Here is a 24,321-nt window from a genome sequence, read left to right on the forward strand (position 1 = left end):
CCGTCCCTCGCTCTTCCCTACCCTCACTCACCTTCACCAATCTGGGGCAGGGGATTGGGGTGCAGAAACAGGTGTGGGCTCTGGGAGGGAGTTTGGGTGCAGGAGGGGAGTGGGGTCAGGCTCTGGGACAGGGCTGGCTCCAGCTTTTTTGCCACCCCAAGCAGCGAAAAGAAAAATAAAAAAGCCACAATCAGCAGCACTTCGGCAGCTGCTCTACCACGCCGCTTTATTCTTCTGCAGCAATTCAGCAGCCGGTTCTTGCCTCCGAAAGGGACTGAGGGACCTGCCACTGAATTGCTGTCAAAGACCACCCCCTTCCATTGGCCGCCCCAAACACCTGCTTCCTGCGCTGGTGCCTGGAGCCGGCCCTGCTCTGGGAGGTAGTTTGAGTGCAGACTCTGGGCTGGGACAGGGGGTTGGGGTGCAGGAGGAGTTGCAGGCTCTGGGAGGGAGTTTGGATGCCGGAGGGGTTGCGGGCTCTGAGCTGGGGCAGGGGGTAGGGGTGCAGAATCGGGTCAGAGGGCCGGCGCTTACCTTGGGCAGCTCCCAAAAGCTACAGGCACACATCCCTGGCAACAGCTCCTAGGCGGGTGGCCAGGGGGTCTCCACACACTGCCCCTGCCCACAGGCTCCGCATCCGCAGGACCCATTGGCTGCAGTTCCTGTTCAATGGGAGCTGCAGAGTCGGCACTCAGGGCGCGGGCAGCATGCAGAGACTCCCTGCTCCCTCTCCCCACCAGGGGCCACAGGGACAGTGCCAGCTACTTCTGGAAAAGGCACAGAGCCAGGTACATAGGGGAGCCTGTCTTAGCCCTGCTGCTGCACCGGATAGGTAGCACCCAGTTTGGCTGAAGTAGCCTCCAGAGATTGGGCCAGACTGTGGGAGACTCCCAGCCAAACCGGGAGGATTGGCAACTCCAGTGCCCGCCCACATCTCAACCTCCTGCCCCAGCCTTGAGCCCCCTCCCACACCCAAACTCCCTCCAAGAGCCTGTATCCTCTCCTGCACCCCAACTCTGGGCCCCAGCCCTGGGCCACACTCCCTCCTGCACCCCAATCTCCTGCCCCAGCCCTCTCCCAGAGCTTGCACCCCAACCCACTGTTGGAGCTGTCAGCCCACTTCCTGGGTCAGCACCACACACCCCCTCCTGCACCCCAACACCCTCCCCCAGCTCTGAACCCGCTCCTGCACCCAAACTCCCTCCCAGAGCCTGCACCCTAAACCCCCACATGCACCCCAAATCCCTGCCCCAGGCTCAGCCCGGAGCCCCTACCACACTCCAAACCCCTCAGCCCCAGCCCAGAGCCTGCACCCTATCCTGTGCCCCAACCCCCTGTCCTAGCCTGGTGAAAGTGAGTGAGGGTAGGGGAGAGCAAGTGACGGAGGGAGGAGGGATGGTGTGAGCAGGGCGGGACTTCAGGGAAGTGGCTGGGCAGGGGTGGGGCAAGAGTGTTTGGGTTTGTGTGATTACTGTTACTTCTGCATTTTCTTTGAGGTAGATCGTGGGTTGCATTTAAATTCGAAAAGTGATCATGGGCTTAAAAAGGTTGGAGACCGCTGGCATAAGGCCTACGTAAGACACATTTCACAATGGCTGCCACTAAGTATGTGGGAAAATGACAATGCAAAACCATGATAAACATTTTTCTTTACAAATTGTGGCCCCAATCCTGCAATTGAATGCTCTAACAAGGACCTCCAAAGTAAATGCATTTGCCATTTGATTTGTGTTTTAGGCATAGAGGTCTGGTCTCAAGGGTCCAAGGTTTAGTTGCAGGATTGAGACCTATATATTTAATAGCCCATTGAAAAAAAGTACTCAAAGGCACCAGTTTGAAGCATGGACTAATAACATGGCAACAAAAGCTATTTTTCACTTATAGAAAAATGAAATCAGGTCTGAAATCAGCCATTTTCTGTACATTCCTAATATAAACGTCAAATGTAATAAGAAAAATCTTGTTCATAAACAATTTTTTCCTTTTTACACAATTTACCTATCAAATTATAGGTGCACGAACAATTCATATTTAAAACTGCATAATTAAGATATTCTAGAACCAGTTTCAAACCCAAAGGCAAGATTAAATGGAATTCTACACACAAATTCTTACAGTACCACAAACACTGGTACTGTTTCCATTAAAACATTTCCCTTTCTATACATATTTTTTAAAAAAATGTGCTTTCATTTTAGGCATGCACTATGAACAGATCAGTTTAGTCTCATTCTACTATACTGGCATAAGATACAAAAAGAATCAATGCCAACCATAATACCCTAAATGACATCCCTCCCCATCCCTTGATCGATGCAGTCAGTGCATCATGGAAAGTATTGTCTACCCTGGTTGTTAAGACAAGGGTTTATCTCACTCTGTCCTCTGCTAATCTCTTTAAGTGTGACCTCCCCTTGATATCTGGCACCAGGATAGCCAGCAGGGAAGACAAAAGGAAAAGCTTATTTCTTTAGGCAATATCTTTTAATACTCAACTTACTGAAACACTGAAAGTGGGATCTGCAGAAGTCTTGCAAAACTAAGAGTTTCAAAACTGACTTCCAATGGGATTGGTGTCCGAGTCACTTATGTGATTTGAAAAATCCCATCCCACATTAAAATTAAACTACTTAAAAAGGTACTTACTTTTAAATTAACACCCCCCAAAATTAAACAGCTTTAAAAGTGTCATTGTAAACCATTCGCTTAGCCATTATCATTAGTTTGAGAAATTTAATTTGAAGGATAATTTGAAAATGGAAAAAAAATCTATTAATGCACTTCTAAAAGTAACCCACAAGCTTGATTACTAGTAATGAAATACTGACTTTGTTACGTAATATCAGGAATAAATATTCATGCATGTGTAATGGACTAGATCCTTTGGCTCCTACATGCTTTGATGAAATCAAAATTATTTTTGCCTCAGGGCAGACTCCAGAATAAAGCCTCTAAAGCTTTTAACGATGATGGGCAATGCTATATAACCACAGCAATAGTTGACTTTGTTATTTTACCCCACTCAGAATTGCCATTGCACCCTGTCTGAAAGAGCTTAGAGCCTGATTTAATACATGATGTAACCAAAAGGCCACAAAATACAGGAGTGGAGATTCAGGAAGAAAAGACAGTGGCCACAGCAATAAGATATGTGGCTATTCAGCAAAATAACATGCACATGTAATGATGCCCTTGGTTGAGATACATGCAGGGCCTGAACCCAGATTTATGGATCCAGAAGCATCAGGCCAGGTCTACACTAAAATGGTCAGTCGACCTAACTACATCATTCAAGGGGATAAAAAATCCACATGCCTGAGCAACGCAGTTAAGCCAAACTAAACCCGAATGTAGACAGTGCTAGGATGATGACGGAAGGTGAGGAGGTGGATTAGCTACAGTGACAGGAGAACCTCTCCCATCGCTGTAATAAGTGTCTATACTTAAACTACTACAGTGCCAGCTATGCTGCTATAGCAGTTTAAGTATAGATATAGTCTAAGCCTCAACTACCTGATCTACAGGGTCATTAACTGAGAGGGAGTAGACATTCATAAACTTCTATAAAAGGGATCTAGCCATTACAAAGAGAGACAAAGCTACCCTCGGTTAGCATGGGTTACACAAGGGTCTGTATATGCCATTTTATAGGTTACACAAGGGTCTGTTTTTGCTTTTAGGCCAGGTACACCCCAATAAATATTTCTGTAGGGTAACTACATCACTCAGGGGTGTGAAAAATCCATGCAGTTATACCAACCTAACCTCCTGGGTAGACAACTTCTCCTGCCAACATAGTTACTGACTCTCGGAGGTGGGGGGGAGGGCATTAACTATACAGATGGGAGACACTCTCCCGTTGACATAGGAGTGCCTTCACTAAAGCACTACAGCTGTACATGAAGACAAGCCCTTGGTCATTCTAGGTGAGTGTCATTATAAAATGGGTCTTAAGGAAGGATTTGAACAAGGGGGCTCCAATGGCTTGGTACACCCATTCACAAAGGGTATTTCACACTAAAGCAATGTTATGGGAAGAGGGATGATGGCAAGTGTGGAAGCAGAGCAGTGTGATCTGAAGGCAAAATGATAAGAGCCAAAAGTCAGGTGTGGCTGAGTGTCATTTAGTGGCCTGTGGTATGCAGGAGGTCAGAATACATCTTGAATACTGTATGCAGATTTGTTCGCCCCGTATCAGAAAAGATATATTAGAATTGGAAAAGGTACAGAGAAGGGCAACAAAAACAATTAGGGGTATGGAACAGCTTCCATATGAGAGATTAAAAAGATGGGACTTTTCCGCTTGGGAAAGAGACAACTAAAGGGGTGGGGAGAATAGGATAGAGGTCTATAAATCAAGAATGGTGTAAAGAAAGTGAATAAGCACGTTATTTACTCTTTTGCATAACACAAGAACTAGGGGGTCACCTAATGAAATTAATAGGCATCAGGTTTCAAACAAACAAAAGGAAGTATTTCTTCACAGAAAACACTATCAACCTGTGGAACTCATTCCCAGGGGATGTTGTAAAGGCCAAAAGTATAAGAGGGTTCAAAAAGGAACTAGATGAGTTCATGGAGGATAGGCCCATCAATGGCAATTAGCCAGGTGGGTCACAGATGCAACACCATGCTCTGACTGTCCCAAGCCTCTATTGCCAGAAGCTGTAAGTGGACGACAAGAGATGGATCACTTGACGATTGTCTGTTCTGTTCAGTCCCTCTGAAGCATCTGGGAATGGCCACTGTTGGAATACAGGATACTAGGCTAGATGGACCATTGGTCTGTCCCAGTATGGCCATTCTTATGTACTAGGTGATCTGGTGATCCTTTCTGGCCTTTAACTCTATGACTTAACTCAGCAGAAGCGGATTTATGAGGGACTTTACCACATCAGGTGGCGGCTTCTTGGAGAAATTCAAAGGGGGTGACAGTGAATTCTGTAGATTAGGAGGGTGATTTTAGCAGCTACTTTCTGTATGGATTAGAGTGATCCGAGATAGATAGATGCTGGAGAGACCACAGAAGGAAAAGTTTCATTAGCCAAAATAAGAGATGATCCAGACCTGGAAAGGAGTCTTCATCATCTGGTCAGAGAGAAAAGACTGGATCTAGAACAAGGGGTCTGGGGCTCCGTAGGAGCCATGAGCAGATTTCAGGGAATCCACCAAACAGGGGCAGCATTAGACTCACTGGGGCCCAGGTCAGAAAGCTGAAGCCACATCACATGAGGCTGAAGCCTGAGGCCTTTAGCCCCATCACCCAGGGCTGAAGTCAAATCCTGAGCAGCTTAGCTTCACGGGGAGGCCTGTGGCATGAGACCCCAGGCAATTGCCCTGGTTGCTACCCCCTAACACAGGCTCTGGCTTTTATATGCAGAAAACCAGTTGTTGTGCCACAGGCAGACCATGGAGTTTTTATAACATGGGGGCGGGGGGCACCTCAAAAAGAAAAAGGTTGAGAACCCCATATCTAGAAGATGTTGTGGAGGAAGAAGCAGCAGGGTTTAGACTCAGCCTGGATGTGAGGGGTGAATAAAGGGATTTATTTTTAGGGTGATTTCCTCATCCTACTCTCTAATTAAAGGTACCACCCTAAGGTTCCTGGTTCTCTCGGAGACATAAGCCACAGAACAGAAGTATCAGTCACCTCTCCAGCAGTAGTGCTGCTGCAAACTTAAGTGCGGCATTACTTATAGACCAACACCTGAGTTCAGTTTTAGCAGTTTAATGGAGGCTTTGTGCTGAACTCCATTTTTCTCCCCAGCCCTATGTGCACTTCCAACAGAAACATCCTCTCTTCATAGCAACAAAACCTAAGTACAGCTGTTGTCCATACTTCTGAGCAGATAAGGCTCCCTCCACGGCCTGCCAACTTTGCTAATAGCAGCTGTTACTAAAGGCCCAGATCCTGCAAACATATGCTTAATTTTAAGCATGCAAGTAGTACCATTCCCTTCATAGTTAAGGATGTGCATGTTCACAGAATCAGGGCAAAAGTGAGAAAAAACAGAATTCTAGGCAAACTTACAGCACTGCTTTACAAAAGAATAAACTAGCATATTGAAGTGTATCACAAATCTATTGCTTGGCAGAGGAGAAAATTGTGCTTTCAAAGGCGCTTTTAGATGCCAGCAAAACAGGTTACATTTCAACAGGTGTTTGAGAAATGAGCAGGGATAGGATTACTCAGTATGTCACAAACCACACAGAGAAAAAAAGCCACTAACAATGTCCCCTATAGTACAGTCAGAAGCAATTTGTCTGTGGGTTTCCCTTAATGAACTCAAGTTCAACATGCTAGAATTCTGCCAAGCTGTGTGGCAGCTGGGGGAAAATAAACATGAAGTTCAACGTCAAAACAGAGATCAAATTTTGGAGTGCAACAAAGAAATAAAAGTATAGTAGCAAATCATTTAATCTACGCATTTCTACAAAGCTAAATCAACAGGACTGGTAACAAGAAAGGAATTGTTCCTTTTCCCGCTCCTCACCTCCTCAAATCACACGCAGAGCACACATTTAGCCAGGGGAATTAATTGCCAGAAGATATTATTGAGGCCAAGAAGTTTGCAGAATTCAAAAGAGAACTGGACATTTATATGCATGACAGGAATATCCAGAATTATAATAGTAAAGTTTTTAAAACTGTAGCTTCACTTAAGTCAACAGTAAAACTCCCACTGACTTCAGTGGAACCAGAATTTCAGCATAAGAGTTTTGGACATAAATCCTCAAGCTTCAGGATATAAGCCAATCTAGAATGGGAGTTAGGAAGAAATTTCCATTGGGATGGACAACTTAACACTGTGTTTGCTGCACCTTCCTTTGAAGTAGTTAGTACAGGCCACTGTCAGAAACAAGACACCAAACAGACAGATCTCCGGTCTGACAGCTCCCATGATCCTTACAGCATACATGCACTAGGTCTTTGGTACATGCACAACTTTTAATTCGTTGTAAAAATTAACATTAAAAATATTAAGATTGTGCAAGTGCTACACAACTATAACCTAAATGAGTTCTGCTTACAAATCAGTAAGAAGTATCTTGTGGTAGAAGCTCTCCCTACTCTGCACCACAGAAGCAGCTGCTTTGGCCGCTCACTCATCATCATTATCAAGCTGCAATAGCTGGACCTTGCTGATTCAAGCAACTCCAGATATTGGGGGGGGATGTATTTTAGGTTGTTTGTTACTAGCCATCCGCTGCTCAGTTGGTGAACCGTTGTGGCTTGTTGGCATCACAGGTACTTGCAAGGTAGGAGACTCCTGATCTCTAAACTGATCTTGCCAATTCTCACGCAGACTTGCTTCTCGTGTGGTAAAGAATTAATGCCAGAGCCCTGATCCTGCAAAATGACTTACACATGGGCTTAACTCTGCATAGTCTTGGCCCTGGTCTACACTGGGCGGGGGAAATTGATCTAAGTTACACAACTTCAGCTATGTGAATAATGTAGCTGAAGTTGACATACTTAGATCGACTTACCGTGGTGTCTTCACCACGATGAGTCGACTCTGCCTGTGCCTCTCGCAGAGCTGGAGGAGAGGAGTCGACGGGAGAGCACTCGGGGGTCGATTTATCACGTCTATACTAGATGCAATAAATCGATCCCCGCTGGATCAATCGCTACCCACCAATCCGGTAGGTAGTGAAGACTACCCTTGGTGACTTCGATAGAACTACTCACATACATGGAGTTAAGCATATGTATAAGTCTTCAAAGATCAGGACTAAAGGCAGAAGACCTTCTATTTTCTGTACTTAAAAGTTTAGTCAATAGTGCTAAAAGTTTAAAACAACTAGACATTTGGTGAACAAGTATGCCATTTATTTATTCAGGTTAAAAAGAAAAGGAATAAAAAAACTATACTTTTATTTCTTTGATGAATCCAGCCCTTAGAATCCTTTTATTTTCCACAATTGGCTCTGTGCCTTTCTGCTGTTCAGAAACAGGCTAAGAGAATTTCAATTGCGATTAGAAATACAGAGCTACAGAATGGCTCAGCAGGTAGCACCACTAGTTCCTCCATGGGAAGCTCCAGTTCAAGTCACCAATTACTTGAATCAGTAGGGAGTGTTCCATGAAGGTGGCATACCTGCCTACCATAGGAAACTGGAAAGGTTGAGATTTTCCTATCCGCACACCCATCTATCCCATAACTCTGGTTTCTCTGACATCTGGCATGAGGGGAAGAGAAACATTCAATACATTTCTTTTTTAATTAGTAAAACATGTTCCCTACTTGCAAACAATAATGGAGCTCAACAATTCAAATACTGACTCTTTTGCAGCCTGTCTCAACTTAGTGGGCCAGACCTTCAGACAGTATAAATCAGTGTAGTTCCATTGACTTCACTCTCACACACATGGCGTGAAATTCTGGCCCCTCTGAAGTCAATGGCAAAACTCCAATTAATTTAATAGGGCCAGCATTTCATATATTGAGTTCAAGTAAGCTACGTTGGTTTACACCAGCTGAGGATTTGGTCCTCTGTCCTACTCTATTAGTCAGTTTCATGGTTGCTATGCTCTGGCACCTGAGCCCAATGGCATCATCGAGATGGCTGAGATTCTAAAGATGTTGTAGGGTAAGGTGCTGCTTGGTGCACTGTTGTTTGACAGTTGGTAGTCTTTGTAGAGGAGTTTCATGGGATACCTGTCAATTTTTCCCCAAAAGGGTCTCAATCTGGGGTTCTGCTGTTCTTTCTATACATCCAAAGCCAGGTACAAAGTCAGCCTTTTCTTTCCAAACCCCACTCCATCCCAAGAAAATGCCAAGCCACCACTGAGGATGCTATATAGTAAAGCAGACTTTCTATTAAATAAAGACCAGATTTGTTTTCCCATTTATTTCCCTTTTCTCTTCCCATTCTGCACTTCTCTTTCTATGTCCAGAAGTATCTTTTTTCCTGTGTTTTCCAGTGTCCATGGTTTAGCTCAGACTATTTGTTCTGTAATTAATTCTTTTTAAAATGTTTCAGATTTATTGGTTCATATTTACTCAGAAACCATCTTTCTTCAAGACATTTCCCTCTTCACATTCACCTTTTTCCTCCTTTTTATACCTTCTGTATTTTCTCTCTATTCCCCCCAGCGTCTCAATGTCTCACATCCACACACACACTCAGCAATTCTCTCATTTCTCCAAACTCCCACTCCCCAACCTTCTTAGTATGTAGCTGAAGTAAAGGTCCTAGTCATTCTTCAAAACACAAATGGGAAAGTTCCAGAGGATGAGAGAGAACATGGAGGATGGCAACCGATAACTTGACTGCATTGGGAGACTTCTTTCTCATGGCTTCCATCAGTGATTGTGCAGTGATGCCTCAATAGGTGACCAGCACAGGTTGAAAAAGTGATCTCTACTAAAGGTGGCACACCCATATCTGAAAATTTCTACAGGAACCTCCTCCTACAAGAATGCTACAGCAGATCTTGTACCTGTGACAAAACTAGCAACCAATGATCAGTACAATAATGTCCATCCCATTCCAGCCTCTTTGTTCCAAATCATTGCTGAAGTAGCCATAATCTCATTAATGTTAATATTTGTTTAGGGTTAAGTTTCCAAATTTGTGCTCGGACGACCCTACAGGCACAAAAACAAAAACAAAAAAGGTAGGCTAAGATTTTCAAAAATAGGAGCCTGAAGCAAGTTTATACATCCACATTTAGACACCTACCTGCTTTTCAGAAATCACGAATACAAGCAGCTCCCACTGGCCTAGCATCCATACTTAGGTACCTGCCTGGTTTTCAAAAACTCAAGCACCCAGTGGGAGCTGTTGTGTGTTCAGCACTTTTGAAATCAGGCAGGTCCTCAATATGGAGTTTAGCAGTCTCCAAAAATCTTGGTTTTGGTTCCCAATATGACTTGTGAAGGTCTGTGTATTGCTGTGCACATGTAATGGTTCCTAAAAACTTTTGTCTCCAGGACACAGGTTAGATTTCTGGCTGAGACTCCTGATGGAAGTGAATTCTTTAGGTCTGTCTCCTTTATCAACAGATTTTTCACCCTTTCCTTTAACTATCATAAAATGGCAGTGGCAGAAGAGTTTACCCTTCACTGATGGCACTGCACATCAGTTCAAGCCTTTATAAGTAGTCCATAGCTGGAGAGAGTAAAATGGCAAGTGCTCTATAAATGCTATATTCATTCAGCAATTCTACACAAAATACACTCTCAAAACTGAATATTCATCCATCCAAGAGATTTCTAAGAGGATGCATCAAAGCAATCTGTGAAGAAATCCCAGAACTTAATTATTTTAAAAGAGAAAATGAAATGTCTTGAAATACAATTTAAAGTATCTAATTATTCATTTTCATATTCATGTTCATGAGGCCCTAAAATGCTTAATAGCTCCTTGTCTCTTACAATAGAGCTTCCTGTAGTCTGTTCCAGCCCATCTGTTAACGCCTTGAAGATTCTGTCATCAGAAGGAATGCCTTTTCCTACTAGTAACAGATTTGAAGAGTATGAATTGTACATTATTCCATTCACTGTTTGATGCCAGCTTTTTATTCAATATACAGAGCTCGCCTGAAAACAGCAATTGATGCTCCTAACACTTTAAAACATACTGTAGAAGCTTGTGCAAATTAAGTTTTTTATAAAATGGTTCTAATTCTTGCTAGTAGGAACACTGCACGTCTCTACTATCGGGGGGGGGCGGGGTGGGACGACTAATGTTTGACACTAGTTTTCCTCAACACTGACAACTATCATCCCCATGCTACTATGGCCTAGTAAGACTACCACAGAATAGACCCCAATGAGTCACCGCTGTTAAGCTTTCCACAACCACTGCCTTAGTGATTTCATTCCACACTGAAGGCCACATTCACAGTTATACTCTAGCCCCTTGACACCACTCTGGCAGTGTAAAAGGCTTTAAAGGAGTAGATTACCTTATAAATTACCCCTTTAAGGCACCTTTATACCACCAGAATGGTATAAAGGGGGATTGGTGTAAATGAATAAGGTTGTAATAAAGTTGGGATTTTTTGGTTCAAAAGTTGCAGCCACAGTTTGTTAAAATTCAGTTTTGGTGCAGTCAGTTCAAGTACCACTACAAACCACCACCATCCACGCTTCAGTGAGTGGCATTGCACTTGGTACACAGGACTGCAATGGTACTCAAGTGTGGCTCAGCCACTCCTCCATCATGATGGGCAGGTGCATGCAGAGGTGCCGTCAAGGTAGAGGAGTCGTGGTTACAGAGCATACCGGCTTCCAGGACAGAGGTGTGGGGGTTGCAGGTGTGTGGGGGCAGCTGCAGAGATGCAGGACTTAACATATATACTCATTCATTAGCCCGTTCGTTTATAAGCCAACCCCCCAAGATGGTTAGGTAAAAATAGCAAAAACCGTATGACCCTTTCATAAACTGACCCTATATTACAGGGGTTGGCAAACTTTGGCTCGTGGGCCGGTAAGCCGCTAGCGGGCCTGGGCGTTTTGTTTACCTGGAGAGTTCACGGGCATGGAGCCCCTCAGCTCCCAGTGTCCGCAGTTTACCGTTCCCAGCCAACGGGAGCCAAGCGGCTCCATGCCTGCAGACACTGATACTTATGCATCTTACGACAATGTATTAGATATTCAATTCAATGATTCCATAGAGTTTAAAATCATCAAATTTTAATCACCATTTATAAGCCGACCCCCGCTCTTTGATGCGTCACTTTTTTACCAAAAATATTCGGCTTATGAACGAGTATATACGGTAGTTTTCTAACTTCCTCGATGTCAAGCTGACAGCATGGTCCTTATTGCTCCAATAAGAGCTGCATATCCCCAGTTATCCAACACATGGGGGCAGGGGCACCCCTGTAACCTAGAGCTGGCCTCAGCTCAGAGACCCTAGAGGCCCTGTGGGGGACTGACATCACTGGGGTTCTCCATCCCTGCTCCGTGCCCTGAGGGGAACACAAGCCCCAGCCTTCACCCTGCCCCTCTCACCAGGGCCTCCCCAAGTCCATCCCTTGGTGCAGCCAGGCAGTCGCAGAAGCCCAAGTCCTTGAGGTTGGGGAGAATCTGTTGGTGGTCAGTTGGCCCAGCCTGCACCTCCCAGCAAAAGCAGAACTGTACCTAGGCAAAGCATGAGGCCAGTGCCAGCAGGACTGAGTGCAGGCAGCAAGTGGGACAATCATCCCTGGGAGCTTAGCCCTCACCTGCACAGGTCACCAGTCTCTTCCTCATCCATTTCTGCATCTGCCCCCAACAGGTAATGAGGGGGTGAGGGGGCACAGCCAGGCCAAATTTGAGTGCATGGCTTTGCAACACCATGAGCGAGAGACTTTGCGACCTGAGGGATGGGGTCATAACACCACTCCAATTTCCGTCAACTATAATAATATGTGGTGCGTGGAAACTGCAATTTTCAGCACTCCAAAAATCACAACCTGCAATTTTCTCACAGCCTCATAAATGAAAATCTGGCTGAGAGCTTGTAACAAAAAGCAAAGTGGAGAGCATAGTGTTGTCGGACAGATAATAAAATCATACACACCTTTTAAGTACATGTAGCTGGGTCACTATTTTTTACTCCTAGTCCTTTCATGCCTGTTGCCAAGTTCTAGATCGCCTTTTCACTCTGAGGTCAACACAACACAGCCCAAGGGATAGCACTGTCTCACCTGAGATTAAATGACGATGAAAAGCCACTTATGAAAAAGAAGAGCTGTGCACAGCAAATGCAGGTGAGTGGAGAGACACACATTAAGTACCCCTTCCTGCCCCTACTAAGTATTGAGAGTTTCGCCACCAATTTCTTTCATGGCAGAGTCAGTCTCTAGGTCTGGACATAAAATGAAGGGACTTCAACCCAGCAACCATAGAGGGTGGACAGCACTGTTAACTTCCACGGAAGTATGTTTTTTATTTACACAAGGATCAAATAGCAACAGAAGTCAGTGACACCAAAAGAAAGAGGAGGAAGAAAGCAGTGGTGTAAGTAGAATTTATTTCTTACTGGTGCACTGTGCATAGGCGACTCGTGGGAGGGACACAAGGGGGGGGCACCAGCTAAAGGGGGGCACATGACCCCCCCTCATAACTCCTCCTTGCCCTGCCCCCAGCACCCATGCTCTCCCCATCCCCACCCGATCCTACATTGCCCGGGGAGAGGGGGAGGATTGGCACAGGGGCTCTGTCCTCCCACTGTGCCGGATACAGACTTCTGAACTGCAGGGCTCTCCGGAATCGCAGCGGCATTCCATGCCTAGTCAGAAAAACCAATGTGTATGGTTTGGGAGTGTTTGCAGAAACTTAAGTCTTCCATTTATTTTAATCACTTTCTGCCACTGGCCTTCATCCCCTAGTCATACACAATCAAAGAGGAATAAAAGGAGACTGGGCAGTCTTTGTGCTCCAGAAAGGTGCATCAGGAGTTCATATATCTGCACCGTCCCTATTAACTGGTTTCCTAGTGCTTTCATAGTATTAAGATAAAATAGTGGTGCAGCACCATAGTACAAGGGGAACCTGCTGATAGTGAGCTTGGATACAGGGAAGGTCCATTAGATGTGAAGATTTTTTTGTTTTGTTTTTTTTAAAACACTCCATGAGGTTCTTAGGCCCTGCAATGCACAAATTACAATTCTAGTTACACTGAACTTCTGGATCCTACTGCCAGATTTGCCACAGACTCGATGCATAGCCTTGAGTGAGTCACTTATTCTCTCTGTGCTTCACTGAAAATGGAGCTAAGGATCCTCACTGACCTCTGATACTTATGCATGAAAAGTGTTAGTTACAAAATGTACTAAATATTAGTAACAACCACAGAGAGGGGTATAGGCTAGTGCAGGGGTGGCCAACCTGAGCCAACATACATTGCCAAAAAGCCACAGTAATACGTCAGCAGCCCTCCATCAGGCCTCCCCTCCGTCCCCTGTACCTCCCACTCACTGGCAGCCCCACCGATCAGTGCCTCCCCCTCCCTCCACAAACCTCCTGATCAGCTGTTTGTGGTGTGCAGGAGACTGCAGGGGGGAGGAGAAGAGCGAGGGCATGGCAGGCTCAGGGGAAAGGGTGAAGTGGGGGCAGGGCCTGTAGCCGAGCCAGGGGTTGAGCAGTGAGCACCCCCCAGCACACTGGAAACTTGACGCCTGTAGTTCCAGCCCCAGAGTCGGTGCCTGTACAAGGAGCCGCATATTAACTTCTGAAGAGCCGCATGTGGCTCCAGAGCCACAGGTTGACCGCCCCTGGGCTACTAGAAGGAGCATTATATTTGAAGACAAGAGATCTCATCTCATCGCAACTCTAATGCTGACTCTCCATGTGACCTTGGGAAAGTATCTTGAACCTATGTCTCCGTTTACATCTGTGAAATAAAAGAGGGAGTATTTTCTTTTTTTTTTTCTTTTTTGGCTTTGCAACACTACTAGAAATCTTTTAGATTATCTGAAAAATGAAAACCTTATAAAAGTGGTGTCATTATTAATCACTTTGCAATAACTGTAAACACAAACAAAAAAATCTCTTTAATGGCACATTGATTTTCATCGGAAAGTTAAATAAGCCAACAAAAGAAAAAAAGTTTCAAGCTTCTTGAAGTCCTTCAGAAAGAAAATATAGCAATAGTAGCTACTGCTTTTTCTCAACCATACAGTTTAGTTCTCTCAATAAAAAACTAATGTTCTTTTATTTGTAACGAGTGCTGCAAACTGAAAACACACTGAGCACTGAATAGATGTTAACGCTTCGAAAAGAACGAGCAACTCCTTTTTTATACAAACATTTTGTCAGAACATAAGATCTGTTGTATCTTGGCCATACCATATATAGAGAGCATTTACTGCAGACATAACACTGTCTTACACGTGACATGTATGTAACTCACTCTTTGTTCAACGGCCCATCTATTTTAAGCATCTTAAAACCTGCTTGTTTTTCACAGTAGAAACCTTTATTAAGACAGTTTTTGATGGCAGGCTATTGTAAATAGCTTCAGATGTTTTTACGGAGTTTTCTGAATATGGTGAATCATGAATAATAGTTTAAGAGTTATTTACAAATTAGTCTGGAGGACTCAATTCATCTTAAAAGTTCACAGTTGCTTCAGTCGGATAAAGTTTATGGTCAGATGAGAAACGGAACATTAGTGCTCACATTTTGACATTTACATTCCCATGTCCTTTTAATCCTCAAATGGACTAACTCAGATCAAGCCACACTGACAGACAAATTAGAGTGGCACCATTTGCACCACTAATGCTTAGGGTCTATTAGTATTGCTATTATAAAACTTTATTTTAGGAGTTCTTAACTAGGCTGCCAAAATGCATTCCAAGTGGAAACTTGACATACGAAGTCTATGCCCTAGAGAAAGCTTTCTTGCCAGTTCTGAAAAGTAAAAATATATCTGTAAGTTGCAAACACTTTTTTAAAAAAGTAAATATAATATTATTACTAAAGATGTACCCTATATACTCATTCATTAGCCCGTTCGTTTATAAGCTGACCTCTCAAAATGGATAGGTAGAAATAGCAAAAACTGCATGACCCTTTCATAAGACAACCCTGTATTTCAGAGGTTGGAAAACTTTGGCTCCCAGCCCTTCAGGGTAAGCCGCTGGCGGAGAAGGACATTTTGTTTACCTGGAGTGTCTGCAGGCATGAAGCTCCTCAGCTCCCTGTGGCCATGGTTCACCGTTCCCAGCCAATGAACAGTTCCCATTGACTGGGAACGACGAACCGCGGCCACAGGGAGCTGAGGGACTCCATGCCTGCAGACACTCCAGGTAAACAAAACTACAATATATTAGATCAAGGATGGACAACCTTTGGCACGCAGACTGCAGGGTAAGCACTCTGGTAGGCTGGGCCATTTTGTTTACCTGCCGCGTCTGCAGGTTTGGCCGATCGTGGCTCCCACTGGCCACAGTTCACTGTTCCAGGCCAAGGAGGGCGGCGGGAAGCAGCGTGGGCTGAGGGATGTGCTGGCCACTGCTTCCTGCCACCCCCATTGGCCTGGAACGGTGAACTGGGGCCAGTGGCAGCTGCGATCGGCCAAACCTGTGGATGCAGCAGGTAAACAACCGGCTCGGGCCCGCCAGGTGCTTACCCTGGTGGGCCGCATAGCAAAGGTTGCTGATCCCTGTATTAGATATTCAATTCAATGATTCCATGGAGTTTTAAATCATCAGATTTTGGTGCAGACCTGTTTATAAGCCGACCCTCGCTCTTTGATGAGTCACTTTTTTACCAAAAATATTCGGCTTATGAATGAATATATACAGTATTTGGCCAGTAGCACCAGAGGTCTCAGTCAAGAACAAGACAACTTGTATAGTACCCATTGTTCTGGACACTGAACAAATAAAGGACGGAATTAAAGAGTCTGATGCTCAAATCCTATTGAAATTCAGTGGGAATTAGGATCCTAAATACCTTAGGTTCCTCTGAAAATCCTAGCCACAGTGCCTGCTCTGAAGAGCTCACAATGGAAATAAACAAGATCAACAGCATACACCCAGAATGAAACTGACAGTAAAACACTTATTTTGGATTTTGATTTCCCATGCCATTCCTCCCTCTGTCCAGATGCCTCAGACAGCCTGCTTCTACAACCTGTCCTTCTGCCACCCTGATCACCCCACAGATGTTTGTATTTCACATTAACCCTTCTTGTCTTATTTTATTACCACCATTCTTTGTTGGATTTTAATGCCTGCTGTCTCACTCTTCCCTGAATCTGCATCTCTGGGGCATTTCAAGCTCTAAACACCACCAAAACCCTGCCCTTCTTGCACATTGTCGGTTCAGTTAGCACTTCTGCAGCCAGCAGCAAGATTTCAAAACTGCTTCAAGTCTCTGAAAGAGTGTTCCCTCACCACTGCTGCTCCAATGTGTGCCTCAAGAAGGGGCCTTTGAGCCATGCCCTGGGGAAGAAAGCCAGTGGGCTCCTGCCTGCATGTTCAGAGAGATAAAAGGGGAGACCTCAGGAAGCTCAGTGCCCCAGATCCAGTTTGAGTAATGTGCTTAAGCATGTGCCTAATTTTAAATATGAATAGCTGAACTGAAGTCAAATGGGACAAATTCTAGTATTGCCAACTCCAGCATTCAGAAATCATGAGTTTGGCTCCTAAAAGTTATGAGGTTGGTTTAAAAATTCTGAGATCTTTAAAGTAATACTTTTTTTTAGCCTTTTTATAGCTTCTCTGTAACTATGAGAGCTAGAAATGTAATTGCCATTAAAAAAAAAAGTGAGATTCTCAGGTAATCACCTGACTCTAGAAATTGGGGCTTTAAAAAAAAACACCAAATAACTCACAATAAAATGTGAGAGGTGACAGAACTGTTTAAGCATCTGACTAACTTTAAGCACGTGAATAAATACCTTAGTGAATCAGGGCTCCGGTGTCTAGAGGAGATGAATAGTCCAGCAGGCCTGATCACCTTGCTAATGCTCCTATGCTGACTAAATCTGCACCTACTGTCAGTAAGAAGGGGCCTTGTGAATTCGTATTTATAAAATGAATACTCAAAATAGATGTCAAGTATCAGGGGGTAGCCGTGTTAGTCTGTATCCACAAACACAACAAGGAGTCCGGTAGCACCTTAAAGACTAACAGATTTATTTGGGCATACGCTTTTGTGGGTAAAAAACCTACTTCAGTTGCATCTGAAGAACTGAGGAGTTTTTACCCACGAAAGCTTATGTCCAAATAAATCTGTTAGTCTTTAAGGTGCCACCGGACTCCTTGTTATTTTTACTCAAAATAAATGACATCATCCCTAGTGGAACTTCATTGAATTCAGATACATTTGTAACATGCTTTTTCCCCACCTATATTAATCTAAGGATTATGAGTAACATAGACTAAAAAAAACCTTGACAGAGTTACATCAAGAATTTGGCCCACCTTATTTTGAATGGCAGTTTATAAATGCAACTGTTCTAGTTTGAGATATGTTCTGAATACACCATTGCTTCTGTTACAAGGCTCAGGATTACTCAAACACCAAACATTATTTCACCTTATTTTAGAACAGATATTTAATGTTTATAAAATATTTTTAATTTCTAATATGTTGTCACTATACTCCATTTACATTTTGCACTTCTCCGTTTGGACAGTGAAAGTCAATAAAGTCACTATCACTTTTGTTTATAGTCAACTTTTAAATGCTTTAGTACTGCAGTGTTTGGGTTTCAGATGCTACTGGGAATGTTTGACAAAGTAAATGCTTTCACTGGAACTTTTTTTAACTGTAGAAACATTTCTATTGTTTTAGATTCTATAAAAATTTGCTTTCACAAAACTTCAAACTTGGGGGGGTTAAATGGAATGTCTCTCTTTAATATAGTTTAAGTACTCTTAGTATTTCAAATGGAAAATGTGACTTAAGTATTGAGGTTTAAAAAGCAGCTACAATGTATGCAGCCAATTTTTCTAAACATGAATCTCATAAGGGTTTTTTTTGGTTTGTGTTTTTTTTTTCCCCCCTTTTCTTTGCTGTGAGAAAGTATGGCTTTCAAGAGGCAGTGAGCTAGCTGCAACAGACCATAATGGCCCAGAGGTTTTCAATTTGCAGACTGAAAGTGGTTTATGTTAAGTAGTAACAGCTCCAAGAAGATATTAAAAAATGGAAAAAAAATAGACTGGGGCTTTTCAAAGTGCCTAAATATGGATTTTCTTGGTTGGTCATCACAGTGCTGAGGAAATAAATAGCCATTCCAAAATAAGTGTTTAACTAGATAGGTTTTATGTGGTTTTTGAAGGATCTAAAAATATATTATACAGCTCAGTACTGTGTTTACAGACAAGACTAATCTCTCAGTCAATACTATCAGATTTTAGGTGCTAGATTCTGATAGCTGCTACACAAGGTGAGTCAAGATTGTAAAGTAAAGAGTAAAGGCTGATGCTCCATCTGTAACTCATACTCTTGTCATTTTACCCTAACAGTGCAAGACCACAGCATAAGCATGTACTTTGAGTTAATGGTTTGAGTCTTTTCTACTCTTGCCTTTGTATAAATGGATTTATGCTACAAACTGCCAAACCAGCTCACAAAGAAAAAAAATTATCAGCCCAGACTTTTAAGTGGTGAACATGAACCTTTGATAAAGAGTCTGATAAGTCCTTTGTCTGCTCAAACACAACTCTAACCCTGTTGACATCCCACAAACTCATGCTAAGGTCTCACTCAGCAGGGCCAGCAGTCTCTTCTGAGCTGGCTGTTGTCCTCATGCCTCAAGCACTCCCAGGATTCTCTGGAGCAAAAGGTGCAAAATGCATTGAAAGCTTGCCTGCCTGTCTGCACAATAATTGAATACAGCAGCTGGGCCAGTCTGCCAAACGTGCAGAGACCATGCAATGGAGTTGGCAGGGATCAGCAAAGATCAGGGGTTGCCTGTTGGAGAGGAGCCCTAGTTAATAAGTCAACAGCAGTGAAGGAGGAATAAATATTATTAGTTATTAATTATTAGGATTATGTTGTTGTTTATGGTAGCGTCCAAGGTGAGCTAGTTGCTTGTTTCCAGGCATGCAAAAGGAGTCAGTCCCTGCCCCAATCTCCTTTCAATCCAAGGAAAAGTAATGAATGGGCTCAAAAGGAGGGAGCCGACAGGAGACCAGGAAGAACACTGAGCTAAATCAATCTTACCTCAACTTCCAAACTCACTTGTTGCTAATGTACATGTCAATCCAACCAAGACCAGTCACCCCTAAACCCCAGCCCAGTCAGGGAGACTCTACGCGGGGCTTCGGTGCCAAACGTTTGGTAAGAGTCCATCGCCTCTTTGCAAACATCCCGGTTCAGGGTGAGAGGTGCTGGAACTGGGAGTGAGGGGGGCTGCTGCTGCGCCCCGGCTGGAAGTGGTTCCCATCATATCCCAGGTTACAATTTGGGTCAATGGCTCTCGGCGCCCGCACTGTACACACGGTTTTAACGCCCCCCAACCCCCGCTCACGTTTTATTTTAATAGGGACCCTCCTTGCTTCCCCCCTCCCGGGCCGGAGCAAGCCGCTGGGCGCCCGTCCCAGGCACTGCCGGGCTCGGACGGGGTCTCAGCCGAGGCGCCGCTATGGTTTCTGCTGAGCTCGGTCCCAAGGTTCACAGCTGTGCGCTCCTTGAACCCGAACCCATCCAGCCGCCTCCCACCCCCGGGCGGCGAGTGCCAAGGCCACGGCCAAGTCCGCTCCCGGGCGCCCTGCCTCGGCGCCGCCAGCACAGGCGCCCTCGGGCTCCCCTGCAGGCGCCCCGCTTTCCGGCGGCCGGAGCGGAGCCTGCAGGGAAACTTCTCCCGGGACAACTCCCTGCCCGCTAGCGCGGGGCCGGCTCCGACTCACCCTCCGGCAGCTCCATCGGCTCCCGCGCTGCCTGCAGCCCTCGCACGCTCCCCGGCGCGGCTGCAGCTCGGGCAGGGCGGCGCGTCACGGCCGAGCCCTCACAAAGGAGGCTGCTTAGCGAGTGGGGTGGGTTTCCTCCCCCTCCCCCCCGGCCGCCGGATCGCGCCCGCCAAGGCTGCGAGCGGGATAAGGAGCCTCCCGCAGCCACGGAGGGAGGCGCGGACCCTGCAGCCCCTAGGGCCAGGTGCAGCTCCCCCGTTGGAGGGGGACGGGAATGACTTCAGGCGGGGTGGGGGTTTCCACTCCTAGGCTCCCCCATCCCACTCAAATCAGTTGCAGCTCAGCCCTCCCCCCTTCAGTGGAGCAAGGCCGGGGGGTAAAAACTGGATCCTTCCACATCCTGTTCGGTGTGGGACCAATCCCCAGCCCCTCCACTGCCTGGACAGAGAACAGGGAGGGGGTGCACCAAAAAAATCCTGCTCCTCACACAGTTCAAGGCTGCGGTGCTGCCCAGGCTGGCATCTGACACTGGCACAACCACCCCTTCAGCCCAGCTACCCCCAAAGGGCAGCATAGCCCTTCCTACCACATCTTAATATCTGATGCGCCCTAGTGCAGCAGACACTGAAGCTTCTGGCCACCTCAGTTGTTGTGCAAGCAGATCAGAACATGTACATTGGAGTAAGAGACAGCAGGCACCTAATTCAGGATAGAAAATCCCCCTAGAGTTTAGTAAACAAGTACAAGATACCCCATGGGGGCAGGCACTAGTAGATTCCAGGGCCTACTTCAAAGGAGGCATGAGATTTACACACACAACATAATTTTAAAAGATCATTTCCAAAAGTGGCCTCCAACTGTGCATACCAAAGTTGTTTAGTGCACTATTCTGGATATCTCAAAACCTAGGCATGTAAGATAGGCATCTACAGAGCTGACAAAGACCAAAATGCAGCTTAATTCCATGGCAAGTTCTCAAGGACAAAAACCATGGACTCACACTTTTGACCCTTGCAAGGTTGGAAATGGGTTTGGAGCCACTTTGAAAATGTGGCGTTAAGTATCTGAAAAATTCAGTTCAAAGTCCTTCACTGCTGCCTGGTAAGACATCAAAATGACAGGGTCATTTCAGATAAGCGATGATCTATAGGTACAGCTATAGATCAGAGCATTTCCTTTGGCCATGGTGGGGTATTCTATAATGTCAGTAGCCAAGCAGCACAGTTTAAAAGGTGACACTGGCCTTTACAGACACCACCACTCCAATCCCATCTTTTAAACTGTACCAATTCTTTTTGACACAAAAAGGTCATCTCTCCCTCAGAATATGAGCTACAGCAAAGAACATCTCATTTCACTTGGATGATGTGATCACAACACAAACCCCTGCATAGTGGGTTGCTGAGAACTGGGTTTGCCCTTCTCTGCAAGCAGAGTAAATATTCCCAAGAAAAAGAAATAAATTAAAAAATCTATTTAAAAGTGTCTTTCGAAAAGATCATCTCCCATCCAATACCTCACCACCACTCACAATTTATACTCTTTACAAACATTTTGGTGGTAGGTTTTCTAAAGGTGTAAAGTTTAAGATCAGAAATGAAAGTTAAGGGATACAATAAATTCTATACTGTCTTGTAATCCTTTATTACTCCTTGTTCCCCACATACTGTCTATTCTACCTCCACTTCAGTCCCTTGGTTTGTTCTGTAAAGGAAATATGCTGTTGGATAGGTGTGATATGTTGGTGGAGCTGATGGATATTTTAATTAATGGGATTAGAAAGACTGATCTGTTTGGTGTGATGAGATGTGTTTGTATGTGTGTGTAAAGTATATGTAGACGTTGTAAATTTGTATTTTAACTATACTATGCGGCAACTAACTTTTTTGTAGCAAGTTTGCTTTTCAGTACGTTTGCTTTAAAGTACAAGACTTTAGTATATAATGTTCCCTTAGATAGGAAATGAGATTTTGCAATAATTCAATCTGTTATTTTGATTTTTCCATATATTTTATCTCCCTTAAATTCTACTTCATAACAGCCCCCTTGGCCAAGGAAGGCCAAAAAGACCTCTTTGTACCAGGAAGCCAGCTCAGGGAGTCTCTTTGTGTCCAAATGTGGCCCTGCTGCCCTCAGCTGCCTCTTCTGAGTCTTGTAAAACCTCATTCCCAGATATGAGTACGTTAAGATTTCCCCATCACCTCTTTTGTGGGGGTCTCATTTAGTAAATACCATACAGCAAATCAAACTTCTTCACCCGTTAAGTCCAGCTCTCTTTCCTCAGAATTCAGTCCTGCAACCCTCTTTCTTGGGTCTGTGCTGCTAACTCACTTAGGCTTTCCCTTCTTAGGTCAGGAGTCCCACAGGCCTCTTTCTGGGGTCTGTGCTGCTAATTAAGGCCAGCTGCAGCCTCACTCCAATTTTCAAAGCTGGTCCCTTTCAACTCTGTCCCCCGCCCCAGGCTTTAAGAGATCAGTAGGCAGGCTGGCAAACAGTCATACTCCTCTCCCTAGGCAAGCACTAAGCAGGCTTCTTTCAAGCCATCTGCTTGCTCTCTCCACCTTTGGTTCCCTGGAGGCTTCTCTTTTATCACTAGTCCTGGGACTCATTTAGCTAGTGGCTGCAATAACTTCCCCATCTGGGGAGCAGAACTGAGCAAAGCACAGGTGGAATTGGACCCATTACCTCTTAAAGGGCCAGTCACCCTGTGACACACATCGGTGACACTTCTGGCTTGGTCACAGTCTCAACAATCAGACTCAACTTTCATCATACACAAGTGAAGAGCACTAACCATTTTGGGACTGATTTTGTCATTTTTACTCACTAAGTCTATTGATCCTTTTTACACACAAACACAGTCTCAGGGTCAGAGTCCCATTACCAGGTCCAAAACTCCCTTTGCTTTATTACTATGTATAAAAAGATGTATTATGCATCAAAGCTGAGAATTTCCAAGAGCGCCTATGGGAGTTAAGGGTTCAGCTCCCATTGAAATTCAATGAGACTCAGGGACCTTCTTCTCTTAAGCTCCTTTGAAAATCTCACCTTCAAGTATTGTCCTGCACATGTTTTCCTAATATGCATTTAACATATAAATCAGGCATTTAATTCCTTGCAAGACAGCCATAGCATCCTGCAATGCTGCCATATAGGACAGTGAGGCAAATTAGATCTTAAGCTTAGTTCTGTTTTCTAGTACTCCTTATCAGTTATCATTAAGTGTCTACCACATATAATGGCTGTTCAGAAACCGAAACAAAGAAATAAGTGAAAATAGATTCAACAGGTTTTTTTAAGGAAAGTACTCAACTTCCTTGTAGCCTTAAGTGGGGATCAAAGCTACTTTAAAGTACTTGGTATCTCAACAAAAAATGATATTTAATCTGATGCATTTATAAGGAGCCCATCATACTAATACTTGGCTGCCATAAAAGCTAACATTCATTTAAAAGGATAACTATTTGTCAGTTTTGCTCCTTTCCAACATTGTATCTTCCATTGGTTTGGAGAAATAAGGCTGTGCAACGTGGTGTTACCATTAATGCAAAAAGTGCAAACAGGCAAGGATTCCTTTGTGCACCAAAGCTTGTGCTAATTCCAATTTCATGTGCCAAGAAGTTACATTGCCAGGCAGCCACCTCCGGAAATACTCAGATTTTCATCCTGGGATCTCTCAGCCTTAGGGCCTTGGTTAGTTTCAACTCACACAGTGTGTCTCTGTCCAATCTAGACATAAGAACAGCCATACTGGGTCAGACCTAAGGTCCATCTAGCCCAGTATCCTGTCTTCTGACAGTGGCCAATGCCAGGTGCCCCAGAGGGAATGAACAGGTAATCATCAAGTGATCCATTTCCTATCACTCATTCCCAGCTTCTGGCAAACAGAAGCTAGGTACACCAGCACTGCCTATCCTAGCTAATAACCATTGATGGACCTATCCTCCATGAACTTATCTAGTTCTTTTTTTAACCTGGTTAGTATTTTGGCCTTCACAACATCCTCTGGC

The 24,321-nt window shown here is 44.5% G+C and overlaps 1 protein-coding gene across 1 annotated transcript in view; it reads right to left on the minus strand.

Moving 5' to 3' along the window:
* FGD3 (FYVE, RhoGEF and PH domain containing 3) overlaps positions 1-20,342 on the minus strand; it is a 197,183-nt gene extending 176,841 nt beyond the window's left edge. Inside the window, exon 1 of the mRNA XM_032804168.2 lies at positions 20,312-20,342. Within this exon, the coding sequence (XP_032660059.1) occupies positions 20,312-20,327 (16 nt within the window). The 5' untranslated portion in view covers positions 20,328-20,342. The remainder of the gene's footprint in view (positions 1-20,311) is intronic.
* Between the last annotated feature and the right edge of the window lie 3,979 nt (positions 20,343-24,321).

The sequence above is a fragment of the Chelonoidis abingdonii genome, chromosome 17 (genome assembly GCF_003597395.2).
Source record: "Chelonoidis abingdonii isolate Lonesome George chromosome 17, CheloAbing_2.0, whole genome shotgun sequence".
NCBI classification, from domain to species: domain Eukaryota; kingdom Metazoa; phylum Chordata; order Testudines; family Testudinidae; genus Chelonoidis; species Chelonoidis abingdonii.